At 43.4% G+C, this 12,672-nt stretch overlaps 1 protein-coding gene and 1 long non-coding RNA gene across 2 annotated transcripts in view; one reads left to right on the plus strand and one right to left on the minus strand.

Annotated features, from left to right (window-relative positions):
• The first annotated feature begins 801 nt into the window (after positions 1 to 801).
• The window catches only part of LOC139108819 (uncharacterized), a 66,716-nt gene continuing 54,845 nt past the window's right edge, over positions 802 to 12,672 (plus strand). The window contains exons 1-4 of the long non-coding RNA XR_011546727.1: positions 802 to 875; positions 949 to 1,053; positions 1,158 to 1,450; positions 1,567 to 1,610. This is a non-coding gene — a long non-coding RNA (uncharacterized lncRNA). The remainder of the gene's footprint in view (positions 876 to 948; positions 1,054 to 1,157; positions 1,451 to 1,566; positions 1,611 to 12,672) is intronic.
• LOC139109070 (probable G-protein coupled receptor CG31760) overlaps positions 2,946 to 12,672 on the minus strand; it is a 53,418-nt gene continuing 43,691 nt past the window's right edge. Inside the window, exons 6-12 of the mRNA XM_070667887.1 lie at positions 11,201 to 11,310; positions 10,021 to 10,235; positions 8,325 to 8,463; positions 7,434 to 7,539; positions 6,607 to 6,774; positions 5,931 to 6,165; positions 2,946 to 5,326 (exon numbers count right to left, since the gene is read on the minus strand). Coding sequence (XP_070523988.1) covers positions 5,016 to 5,326; positions 5,931 to 6,165; positions 6,607 to 6,774; positions 7,434 to 7,539; positions 8,325 to 8,463; positions 10,021 to 10,235; positions 11,201 to 11,310 — 1,284 coding nt within the window. The 3' untranslated portion in view covers positions 2,946 to 5,015. The remainder of the gene's footprint in view (positions 5,327 to 5,930; positions 6,166 to 6,606; positions 6,775 to 7,433; positions 7,540 to 8,324; positions 8,464 to 10,020; positions 10,236 to 11,200; positions 11,311 to 12,672) is intronic.

Consider the following 12,672-nt stretch of genomic DNA (forward strand, 5'->3'; position numbering starts at 1 on the left):
CGGCCGTCTCGTCCCGGTTACGAACGAGTGATCTTTGAGGAACACTAGTGCGCGGAGGACGGAGGACAACCGCGATCCGTCTCGGTCGTCACTTGGCACACACTCACGACACCGTTCACTCCGCCGACGGGAAGCCTACAGGACCAAAAGTAACCTCGCCTTACGTCGCAGCCAGTTTCCTACGTCGGGATCGAGGGAGACTGGAGTGAAGACCCGATGGAATACGTCCAGGTAAGACGGCTTTCGCCATTTTCCCTCCCCTTACCGCGCCTCACCCGCGACCACCAGTGATCGTGTTCAGGTTAGGCGGCAAAAATCCACGTCGTGAAGAGATGGGTGACTCCTAGTGCGCCGGCCAATCACAGCACTTCATCGATCGCCTGATCTAGAACGATCTGCGCGACCAGTTGCGCAGTTGAACAGGTACGCCGGGCACGTGCAGACACGTGCAGAGCACCGAATCTCGCGACGAATATCGCGGCATCCCCGTGCGTTTCCTCGCGGCTTATCGTCGCGTACCTTACGTATCGCGGACCGTCTCGACTTCGTTGTACGCCGTGGGCTGCTTCTTGCGTCGAGATCGAGGGGTACAATGGGAGTGTCGCGAACCATCGCGAACCCGCGAGTGTCTCCCTCGCGGAAGGATGAGTCGTCACGTCTCTCATCTATCCTACGTCGGCGGTGGGACACCGAGGAGCACGGGGTAGGGGACGGGTGCTCGCCAGCAGCGGTCAGCTGGCTCGTTTCGTATTGCGTAGGTTCGGGAGTCTACGGGTGTAGGCGCGGGGAGCGCGGGGAGCAGGGGGGACGGTGCGAGCTAGCTCCGCTAGCGCTGGAATTCGCGTCCGGTCACCCACAACCAAAACACGCGCGCGGTAAGCTGAAACAATACGCGCTGAGTAAGACCTTGAATAGAACAGCATGTTAACCACAGTTCTTCTATTTCAGATAATATTCCGCCATTCAAGGAGGACCAGCCCGACATCCCGCGGACATCCTGAGAGGAGGAGGAGGCCCAGGAAGGGTATCCTGCCCCGGCGGAGCAACCCATGGGTATATATCAATTTTTTCTTTGGATTTTTAATAACGTTTTTTTAATTTTTTCATTTAATTAAATTTTATATCTACTAAATAATTGTTTTATTTTTTTGTTTCAGGTCAAGAGAAACTCCGCTGCGTCGCATCGCTCAGTGCCGCACGTCGATTCGAAATTATACGAACTGCAGCCGGTTCGTCGGTCGTTCGGGGCTGCCGATAGTTACCGGGCGTTTTTTTTTGCGATTCTTTTTAATACGGGAGTGTCGAAAAATTTGTTAAGTAATTTTCGGGACTTTAACTTCACCCGGACGCGTTCGCGAGTTACTTGTGCGCGGAAGGATGGCTCGTCACGTCCCATCTGAGTGGAGGAGCAGGCCCGGGGGGCATCCTGCATCGGCGGAGCAACTTATAGGTAAATATAAATTTTTTCTTTTTTAGAAAAAAAAAAAAAAAAATTTACCTTTTTTTTTATTAATCATATTAATTTACTGACATGTGTATATTAATTTTTTTCTTTTTATGTTACAGCCACCGCCAGAATTCGACAACTCCGCTGATGCTCATGCAGATTGGTGAGTTGCATGTTTTTTTTCGCAGTTTGTGGATTGAGTCTCTAAAACCGGCAACACACCGTCGACCGTCGGTCAAGTACTCAATTCTAATTACTATGTAGAAATTATTACAATTAATACCGCGACGTATCCCATCGATTATAGAATCGTGAAACGTTACGGCCGTCTCGGGCTCGTCGAAAGTTCGCTATACGCCTATCTGACCGACATTCTCGAATCGAGCATCCTAATCCGTCTTTCCGCGCCCGTTGTAGCAGCGGTGCGGGTGCCCCGGTGCTCGTCGGCGTTTCCGTTCCGCGCGCGGGCAAACGGTTAATCGAACGACTAATTCCGGTAGAATTATTCTCGAGGTAGGGCCAACGCTTCTAGCGAGCCTCGACAGGCTCCTCTTCTGCACCGGGCACTCGATAATTCAACGGCGATGTCCGCGTATTCTTATATGAAAATCAATACGAAGCTACGAGCGAACCCTCGTAGTCGCAGTCGTGATCTCGACGTTATACCGCCCGGGGCACGTACCCTACACCTTTCTTTTTGTCCGCAAAGAGGGGTTCGGGGGGGAGGGAGGGGTGGGCAATTGGGACGAGATTGGCACATCCGTTGTACGGATGCAGTTCGTAAAACACCGTCGACTTGGGGCGGGAATTCAACTCTTTCCTCCTCGTCGTGTCTCTTCGAAGCCACTTCTTTCCGCCGCAGCCCTTTTTCTTAATCTCCCCGTTGGCAAATGATCAACCCGTCGAAGCACGAGAATCCTTTGGTTTAATTGCCGGGGAATTCGGGTACGGGGCGAACAAAAGGGAAAGTAGCGGTAGAGAGATTCGATTGTCGAGTGCCTCGAATACGTGCCGTATTAGTATGTATGAGGGTACGAAGACGCAGCAGCCGCTCGCATCAATCGGGACCGATCGGGGAAACCTCCGCTGCAAGTTTCATTAAGCGAACGCTGGGGTGGAATCCGTCTTGAATCCGTTAATCCGCGTCTCTTGCGCGAAACTGTCTGATTGAGACGGGAAATCTTTGCTAACTCGCCCCTTTCTGTAACCGACGCTTAATCTAACGAGTCGAGAATAGATTTAATCGCGAGCGTCTTTTTGAAAAAAGAAATAAAAAAATATAAAAAAAAAAAGAATTGAAAGAAACAAGAAAAACCAGCTGCGGTACGATTAACCCAAAGCTTGATCCGGAGATTCCCAGGAGGCTCATAACGAGCTGTTAGCTTAATAAGCTGGATTTTGGAGCAGCTTTGAATGACTTAAAAAATTATTCTCCCGCAATTATGTTTTTTTTTTGTTTTTTTTTTACGAAAAGAGAAAGAGAAAAGAAGAAACAAAATTCGGTTTCCATAGGAATAAATATTTTCCCTTAATTATTATTATTTTCTACAAATAAGTTTTCCGCAGATTTCACATTAATAATTACACGAGCTTAACACTTGTAGGATATTCTTACTTTAACGGCTGGTTACGTTTGAAGCATAAGATTGTTTATTTTGCAAGGTGCAAAATCGCATGTCAGATTTAAACGTTAATTATCTCACCTTCATCAATTTTAATATTTATGCATTTTTTTTTTTTATATACAATGCAACGCGTTGACTTAAACTATACGTACAGTAAGCTATACGGCCAACGACGGTAATTATTAAAGTAATATTTTATGTCACAGCGAGCAATGCACACGTACATACATGAAATTACTTTTGTATCACTGTCATATAAAATGCTATTGAACGTCAACGAAATGAAATATTTATAGAAACTTAACAGATTAGACTTTTGATATGTAGAAAATGTCTGTAAAAAAATAACGATAACATTTAATGCAGATTTAAAAAAAAAAAAAGGAAAAAAAGAAAAATTGGCAACTCGAGGTTCAAAAGTTCTCAGAAGCGAAAAGTTCGTAATTCAAGAAGTTAGCAATTCATCTAATTGTAAAATGGACTGACTTGAGCGTTTCTAAGAATATTAAAATGCATGAGTAACAACTGAAGCGGTTTTCACAGATTCGCGAGCTTTGCATTTATATTGCAATAAAATTATTGTAAGATTTATTGAGCGAATCGTTATTGACGTCTTCACACATCGTACGCAAGATCGTTTAGCGAAGACAGACAGACAGAATAAAAAATTATTTCCCTTAACCCTTTCGAGCCCAGATAATCTTTCGGAGCGGTCTGCTTTCCTAGATAAATTCACACTGACATTTACGTTCGTTTTTTTTTTCTTTTTCTTTTTTCTTTTCGTCCAAGTACAATCTCGATTTGCAGTATAATACAACGGTATATCGTTGACAAATACGTATGGTACAATATAATGTAACATCATGCGACACGGTTCAGTGCACATCTCGTATCGTTTCGTCCCACTAATCGTAATCGTACTGTAATTACATAAAACGCAATATGTTATATATTACACATTTATATCGCATAACGTTTAACACGTCCTTAGGAAATTAATTAGAACGGCCGTGCAGTTTAAATAACGCCGCGCGCCATCGGGGGAGCTGGAAAGGGTTAATGAGCCTCGTCCCTTTAACACGCTTTTAATACATAATTATAGGTGCAGGCTACCTTGTAATCCGCGAACACGCTGACGAAGCACAATTTGATCTTGGAAAGCCCGTGGCTTGAGATCGATTTACCGCTGGAAAGAGCGGATTACTCCCTAAGGGTTAACGAACGATTCATTAATGACGCACTAGAATATGATCGGCTCCCGCTCAAAAATGCCAAACCGTATGATTAATCTAACCATTTAAATCTTTCTTCCTTTCTTTTTTTTTTTCTGCTACTCCACGAATACTTGATATACACCGAAATATGAAAAAATCGATATGTGCCGCGAGTCTCTCGTTAACACGCGATCGATTATTATTCACGACGATTAAACGGCCGCTTAATTAACTTTCACGCGGATAAATCGCCGTTTCAGCAAATCGCTCCGACAGTCCTCGAGACGTTCTACGACGTTTAAAACGCCTAACTTGTCACTGGAGTTATTATTCCTCCCGATTATCGGGAGATCAATCAACCGTAGTAATTACGAAAAACTTCTTTCAAATGTCGGTTTAAATTATTCATAGTATAAATTTGTGAATTCGAGCGAGCGAAAATTTTTTTTTGTTTTTGACAGAATCAGCTATTATTAATGACGAGGAGGGAGGAAAAAAAAAATTTTTTTTCTTCATTAGTCATTCGTTTTATGGAACTCTGTAAATCGATTGTTGCCGGCAAATGTCAATCTTCTCGAGGATCCATTAATTGATATTCGTAATTTTTTAACGTAGGCGATAAATAATATTTTCACTCACGTCAACGTTGTCGGTCTCGAATTAATTAAAAACGTCGGCGGGCTGAGTTTATTTGCAATTACCGTTTATTCTTCAGACTCAAAGGTAAGGTTACACGGTAACTTCTTCGGAAAACCTGCTCTTGTCGTCGAGGTTGATAACTATGGCGTGCGTTCTAGCGTGACCGGATTTGCTCCTGGATTTGTCCTTCAAATCAGCTTCCTTGCCATCCTTCCCGTGACACATTTCCCTACCGGCGTCCTCAATGCCGTGCTTGGAGGATGTTGACACGGCGATGTCTTTTCCAATTTTCCTCGACTCCGTTGTCTCATTATCCTTCGACGTATCCCGCGTGTCCTTTCCCCCGAGACCGTTTTTCTCAATACACGCGCGACATCGATTTTCGCCCTGAGAACCGTTACCTAAACAAAAGGTAGAGTTATCCGCCCTCAGGGCTCCGCGAGACGCAGTGAAAAATTAATAGATTATCTCGAAACGGATACAAAGGCAAAAGCATAAATAAATGAAGCTCTCGTTTAGACTCCCAGTGCCCACGGTAAATTTTATTTAACAGACCCCCGTTTACAGGGCAGTTTATTTTGCAACGCCATTTATTTTCCTTTTCCCCGGACCTCCAACGCATCGGGCACAAGTTTCTTGTCCCCTAATTTCCAACTTTAAATACAAATGAAATATGGCCGGCCGCGTACACCGCTTTTGTCAGAATTTTATACTTTTTCTAATTTTATCTTCCGTCCCCGGAGCCACGATTATTGCTAAATCCGTGCCATTTTTAAACTGGAAAAATTCCTCCAATTTTATTTCCGACTACTAGCTTTGAGCTCTGAATGTATATTATATATATAGATATATATAAAATGTTTTTCCTTTAGTTCATACAGAACTTTTATCGACGAGGTTTTATTTCCGAATGCTTTAATCTCGAAAAAGGTTATAACGCGTTTCGCAATCCCATTGAATCCTTTCGCGAGAAATTCAGCTGGCAGCTTTTTTTAAAGTTCTTACCTGCGCGAGCCTGGTCCTGACAAGCTTGTCCGAGATTAGTCTCCTTCGTCGATTTATTGAGATCATTCAACTGAACGATGCTAGTCGAGATGGCCTGAATAGTAGACACTTGAGCCTCGATTCGATTCGAAGCGTCCAACATAGCTGCCAGCTTGCTGGATAGCTCCTGATTTCCTAATAATATGTTCTTCTCCTTGAGGATCTCTAACTGGTTGAGCAAACGGCGGAATTCGTCCTGAAAAGAGGACATCCTAATCCTTACACCAATAGCCTAAGGTGCAAAAATTTTGCCGCGTTTCAAATAGCAAAAGAGACATTCTTGGACTGTTCTAAACTTCCGAGAATTTTTTAAAAATTTCAAAATTTTATTATTTCGCGATTCTAAGATTCCGAATCCTTCCGGGATTCTGTAATAGTATCCGGGCTCTAAAGTTTTAAGCTCTAAGCTTTAAACAGTTTACAGGTTGAAGGATTAGGATTCTAAAACTTTGCGGGTTGTGAGACTTCATAACTTTATGATTCGAAATTAGGATAACATTAAGGCAATGCAATCAGAATTCGTCGCGAGTCTAGATCTAGGCCGGGATTATATTCAGGTGAGGTACGAGCTTCCGGTGTGGAAGCGCGCTTTCAGGACCGGGGGATGAAACGGTTTCAGTTTACCGGGAGTGCTTACCGTGACAGAGTCGCTTTCTTCGGCAAAATTACCCTGCTGAAGCGATATCGAGTTGGTCTGGTTGCTAGTGCCTTGCGGACGACTGCTTTTCCCCAGGAACTTGCCGGTCGCGCCGCAAAGTTTACCGATCGTCTCCTCCTTCCCACCGTCGCGGAACACCACGTAAGCCTTCGTTAAATGCAACGTATGTAACAACCAAACTTACACAGCGCCGGGTTTCTATTCAAGCTAGTACCGAGGACTTTGCGGTAATCTTGCAAAGCGAGCGAGAGAAAGGGAGAGGAGAAAGAAGCAAATAGAAAACGAAACGGAAATTACGCGATTTAATCTCATTCGTGCCGATTGAATTTCAGCCCCGTACGATACCAAACTTCTATTTTGCTTCTCTCTGTAAACCACGGGAGGGAAGAAAACGATCCATTTATAGACTGATTGCGGTTGATCAAACATCATCCAACTTTCATCTATTTTATACATGAAATTCGTTAAAAAAAAAAAACAGAAAAAAAATATTTTTATTAACTCTCTGCGAGAGTTACTTTTAATATTTAACGTTTCAAAAGTCGAAGCCTCTTTTAATTTCTCGAGTGAAAACTGCGAACTAATTTAAATTTGCTGAACTAATTCAAGTCCACATGCATCCAAAACGCGCGACTGTAAAGTTCGAATAATTCACAGAAAGTTAAAAAAAAAAAAAAAAAAAAGAATGAAAAGAAAATTAATAAAAAGTTTGCGTGCACAGTAATCGATACGTTGTAACAATGCGCGTGTCGGACCGTAAAGCATGATTGCCATCTAGTAAACCTGTAATAAATAATATGTCTTACTTTACTGCCGAATATCAGGCAGAGCAGCAATGTGACGGTAAGCTGGGTATGGCAGAAAAATATGATGTACAATAAATCCGGATTGGCCGGCGATTGCAGGAACAACCTGCAGCAACGGGAAAGAAATTATTCAGAGCTGTTAGCCGCACGAAGCGCTATTCGTGACGTAAGAACGAGCCGCTGTACTGTGTGGGTGTCCCAGATCTTCCATTATTTTTATCTTCCCCCCCCTCCTCCTCCCCGCCCCTCCTCCGTTATCTCGAAAATTCTAACTGCATCCTTAAATTGGGGACGCGCCGCGTTCTTGATTGCATTAAGTTTTTAATGATAAATGCGACTTCGCGCAACCGCCGCCTTCCCTTTTTTCAAAATTAGACGGCTAGCTTTAACAAAGAAGGAGCAACCGCGCGGCGGAAATAAAATTTACATTACCTTTTTCGAATTTATCGCCGCGCCGTTTAATCTCGCGAGAAAGAGAGAAAAAAAAAAAAAAAGAAATCGAAGTGTAACTCGCGATATCGAGTGCCGCTGGGGAGGGAAAAAAAAAAGTTAATTATAAATTCGTCAAGGAAGTCTGTCATTAAATTGCAGTTAAGACGGAACATGTTGAAAAACCGCCGACAGTATTTACATTTAAAATAAGGGTCGCTCCAAATTGACTTGCATTATGCATTCCACGGGGGTAAATTCTTGAAATATAAAATTCCGGGGAATTTTAATTATGGACTTAATCGTGAAAAAAAAATCCTGTTCCTGGCTTTTCGCGACTAAGAGAATCGCTCTGAATGCGACGTTCGGGAGGGGAAAAAAAAAGCTTAAAAAAAAAAAGAAAAAAAAGGGAATCGAGCGAGTGACGAGAGGTGAGAAAAAGGCCTCGTGGCGCGCACTTACATTGAAACGTTGAGGAAGACTGATAGCAGAAATTCGTTGTAGATCGCCATCGAAATGAATCGGCTCTCGTTAAACTCCGACGGGGTCTTTCTTACCACGATGCACAACCGGATGCCCCATACGAGGAACATGACCTCGACTGAAATCACGCGAAATCCCAAGTCGCATTAGTCACAATAGCGGGCTTAATGTTTTCGCCGAAAGGCCCGTGGAATCGCAGCTCGGGGCGCGTTTACTTCGCGGGCCGGGATTATTTTCCATTTCCGTTCCCGATTCGCGTACGCGTGCAAAGCCGGAGCTAGAGGGTTAATTTGCGTCCCAGTTACGACTCCGCAAATCGGGGGGAGATCGATGGATCGCGATTTACTTGTGTTTCCTGATTGAGGCAACCTTGGGAACCGTCAGATGCAACGCAATCAGATCACTTGACGGTCGCATTATGCATTCAACGGTCGGACCGTTGAAACGTAAAATTCCGCGGGCTTTAAGGAATTAAGAGCCTTCGGGGCTGCGGCGCGGCGTGTTTGCCCAGGATTCGCGGGGCCGGACAGTTTCTCCGCGGGATCGTTATGAGGAAAAGTGATGCCCCTTGCGTTGCTCTCTGACGGCAGATGAATGCGAATTAATTATAATGCAAGGTTGCCCCACTCGAAGCCGCTACGTGCCACGCACTATCCATCTTGATTTAAAATCGCGCCCGGCCAGCTGCAATATTACTAAATCAATATGGCTCACGTGCGCGCCAACTTCCGCATTACACGTTACGTGTGTATATTGTATCTCTAATACGCTCTAATCCTTCATAATGCCGTATTAACTGCGCGAGCACGCGTACAACGATACGATCGTTAAATGCCTCTAATTTAATGTAAATTAATTTGATACACCGCCGAGAGCGATTTTCCGACGGGAAGAGAAGCGCAACGATAGAGACTCGCTAAATATTTTACGACGGTAGACAGAGGCACACGTAAACGTGCGGCGCGGGATGGAGCGGGTAATACGAACTAATGCTACCTGCCACGTATAATACAGGAACTTATGGATATAGGCGAGATACCGGGGATACGCTGAGAGACAGATGCTCACTTTCGCGCCTCATTTACTTTGGTGCGTCCCGCGGGACGCGCCCCGCGCAATTTTTGCCCTCGCCCCAACCCCCTTTTCCCCCTCGCGAGAATAGGGTTCCACGGTGAAAATTTTTGGAAAACCGAAATCCTTCCCTTCCACCTTCCCCGTAGACTTGTTTACCGTCTATCCGCCGTGCCTCGGCCCCTCGCAACTTTCTATATTAAATATTTCAACGGGTAAGCCCCGGCGCGAGAGCTCGCGGAAGACGCCCGAGGGTGAAAAGCGAGCCCGGAGTTTAATTCATCAGGAACTCTCGCGAACTTTCGATCGCATTCTTACGTGCGCGCGGGGGATCGATCATTCCATAAAAGCAAAGTTAATCCAATGCCGCCTACTTTCTGCGAGGTTCAATATACACGGGCGCGAGTGTGTATACGATAACTCCGCGCTCGTATTTCACCGGGGCTTACGATACGGTTCGCGATTTGCAGGAGTCCGCGGTATCGAAGGTACCGAGCGTGCAGCAAAGGATTAAAGCGACTCGATATCTGGTTTTTTTATCTCTCTCTTTTTTTTTCCTTTTTTATTCCTCCTTTTTTTTTACGCACGACGCGCCGGTACTCACGAGTAGTGAAGCTGTGGTCCCACCAGTCAGTTCGGCAGAGATATGCTTTGAGATCGTCAGCGGTCCGCGCGACGATCACGACGGGGGGTGCGACCAGGGTTCTTATGCTCAGGAACACGCTGAACGTCAGAACGATGATGCCGAGCCTCTTCAACAGGCTCGCGTCTGTTATTTTCACGGCCTTCGCCGATTTCACTCGGAAGATCACTGATATTCTGCAAGCATAAATCTCTCGTTGAATCTTTTTATTTTTCTTTTTTTTTCTTTTCGTTTTGAACAACTCTCTTTTAGTTTATTTCTCTTTCCGATTGACTGACCGAGTTCTCGATCAGGAAGTTTACAAATTTAACGCTCTAAACAGCGTGAGCCTGGTAGCATTTTGTAGATCGAGATCTATTAATATTCTGCGAGCGTGATATTTGGCGGACATCAATAGCATTGTAATTTTTTTTTTTTTTTTTTTTTTTAACGACACAATTGAGCTGCTCATAAATGTTGCATGAACTCTGACAGATTTTCGAACAGTGTAAAAGAGCGTTGTAAAAATTGCAGCGTAAAATTATATAGAGGGAAAATATATCGGTAAAGGAGTAATAAATAAAAATATCAATTCCCATTAATTTTTATAAGACTTAACACTTTGACAGTTTAATTAAATTAAGAATATCAAAGAAATTACAAAATAATCGAAATATATATCTCAAAGTGTAATTGAAGTAAGACGAATTGCGATTACAGAACGCGAGAGGAAAATTCCAAACTAATTGAAAAAGAAACGGTGAGAGAGCGCTCGAGATAAATGGGTCAAGATGAATATAACAAATCGAATGTACATGACAGTAAAATTTGATGGAGAGTGGGACACTGTTAAAAAAAAAAGAAAAAAAAAACGGGGGAAAAAAAAAAGTTACATATGCACACACCGCAACAACAATAATAATAAAAAATTACATTCTAAAAATTCAGCAAATTTACATTAAATAATAATCGTAGGAATTTTCGTAGTTATTTGCATAAATGTAAAAATTTACGTAAATTCGCGTACCGTACGCAGCTGTATATTACAGCTGGCGATTTGCATGCAATTTTTTTTTTTTTTACTACGCAGTCGTCGCGGCGGGAATAGGGTGGGACAGTCACGAAGTGACCGAAATGTGATGTCATAGAGAGGTACACTTACCGCCACGTTTTGAGCATGAGTGCCCCGTATGTGAGAGAAAAGCCAATTTCTCGTAGCCATACGCGCACGGTGCACGTGATGATGTTTGGCCGGGGGTACATTACTATCGTCTGCAACAAGCGAACATATATGTTCCTGCGAGGCGCGATGCTGCGTGAGCAATTTCCGACGATCGTGCGTCGCGCCCCGACGTTCGTGCACGAGGGACACACCAACTCCCGCATCCACCAATCGTGTAAATTTTCACCGCGTCATTTCGATAAATTGCCTCGTTACATCCGCGGCCCCGCCGGTCACACGTAATTACGTAATTAGAATGTAATATTTAAAGCACTTCAGATACGCGCCTTTGAAAGCGGTAACGAGTGCCGCCCGCTGGATCACGCGGCCGCGCCGCGACAGTCGTTTATGTACCGTTGTGGAAATATATGCGTCCGCGATATACATACATAATGATGAAACTGATCATTAACTAATATCTAAATAATTTATATTTAACATATCAGATACGGAAATGATACATTATGACGTATCATTTTCGTATTCGCGCGCACAACGCGCGGGAGAGGCGTAACGTGAACGTATATTTATTAAAACATCATTACGTTTAATGATATTTCTACTTCGTTGTTTAAATTTTTTTAATGTCTGTTTTGCCGCTGACTGAATTCGCGAAGCTAATTTGCCGTTTTCGTTCCCGAAGGTAGTGAATAACGAATAAAAACGAGGGAAATAGCCGCCTTCCCTTCGCACCTTTATTTAACTAAATTACTTCTAGGTATTTGTAAAAAAAAAAAAAGAAAAAAGAAGCCCGTTAGGTATTATCAGTATTATGGAAAAAAGTTGTCGTGAAAATAATATCTGAATAATATTGGAAAATCCGGTGTAGAAAGCACGGGGGAAAGAATACAGTGCGAAAAAAGAAAACAGAATTCTCGCTGAACGAGCACTTTCGAGCGATTTTTCTTTTGTGTAACACGACGCTCTGACATCGCATAAACTTCGGACTCCAACACGGATTCATAGACACGTTAGAATTCCCGGAGACTGATGATTTTCGCGCGAGGGAGGGAAAGAGAGAGAGAAAGAAAATAAGATAGCAGAGAGAAATTTATTAAAATACAAGAAAAACAAATCTATTAATAATAGTGTAGAGGCGTGAGCAAAAACGGTTTTTACATAAATATACGTTCCTATTGCGCGTACTCGCGTTTATTAAAAACGCATCTACGCAATAAAAAAAAAAAAAAAGAAAAATAAAACGTTAAAAAATGTAATAAATTTTCTTTCTCGCGAAGCAACTACCGTGAATTTTTTCGCCTCGCGCTCGAGAATTAAGCCCGGGTTCTCGGAAATGCTGTAAAGTTGCGAAACGCAGTTTTGTCTTAATAAGACGTTACGAGATCGACGAACTAGGTGAAATTACGGACGGCACGCACGCGCCTCACCCGCAAAATTTAACGATAGCGGTT

Source organism: Cardiocondyla obscurior, linkage group LG16 (genome assembly GCF_019399895.1).
Source record: "Cardiocondyla obscurior isolate alpha-2009 linkage group LG16, Cobs3.1, whole genome shotgun sequence".
In the NCBI taxonomy this organism is placed as follows: Eukaryota; Metazoa; Arthropoda; class Insecta; order Hymenoptera; family Formicidae; genus Cardiocondyla; species Cardiocondyla obscurior.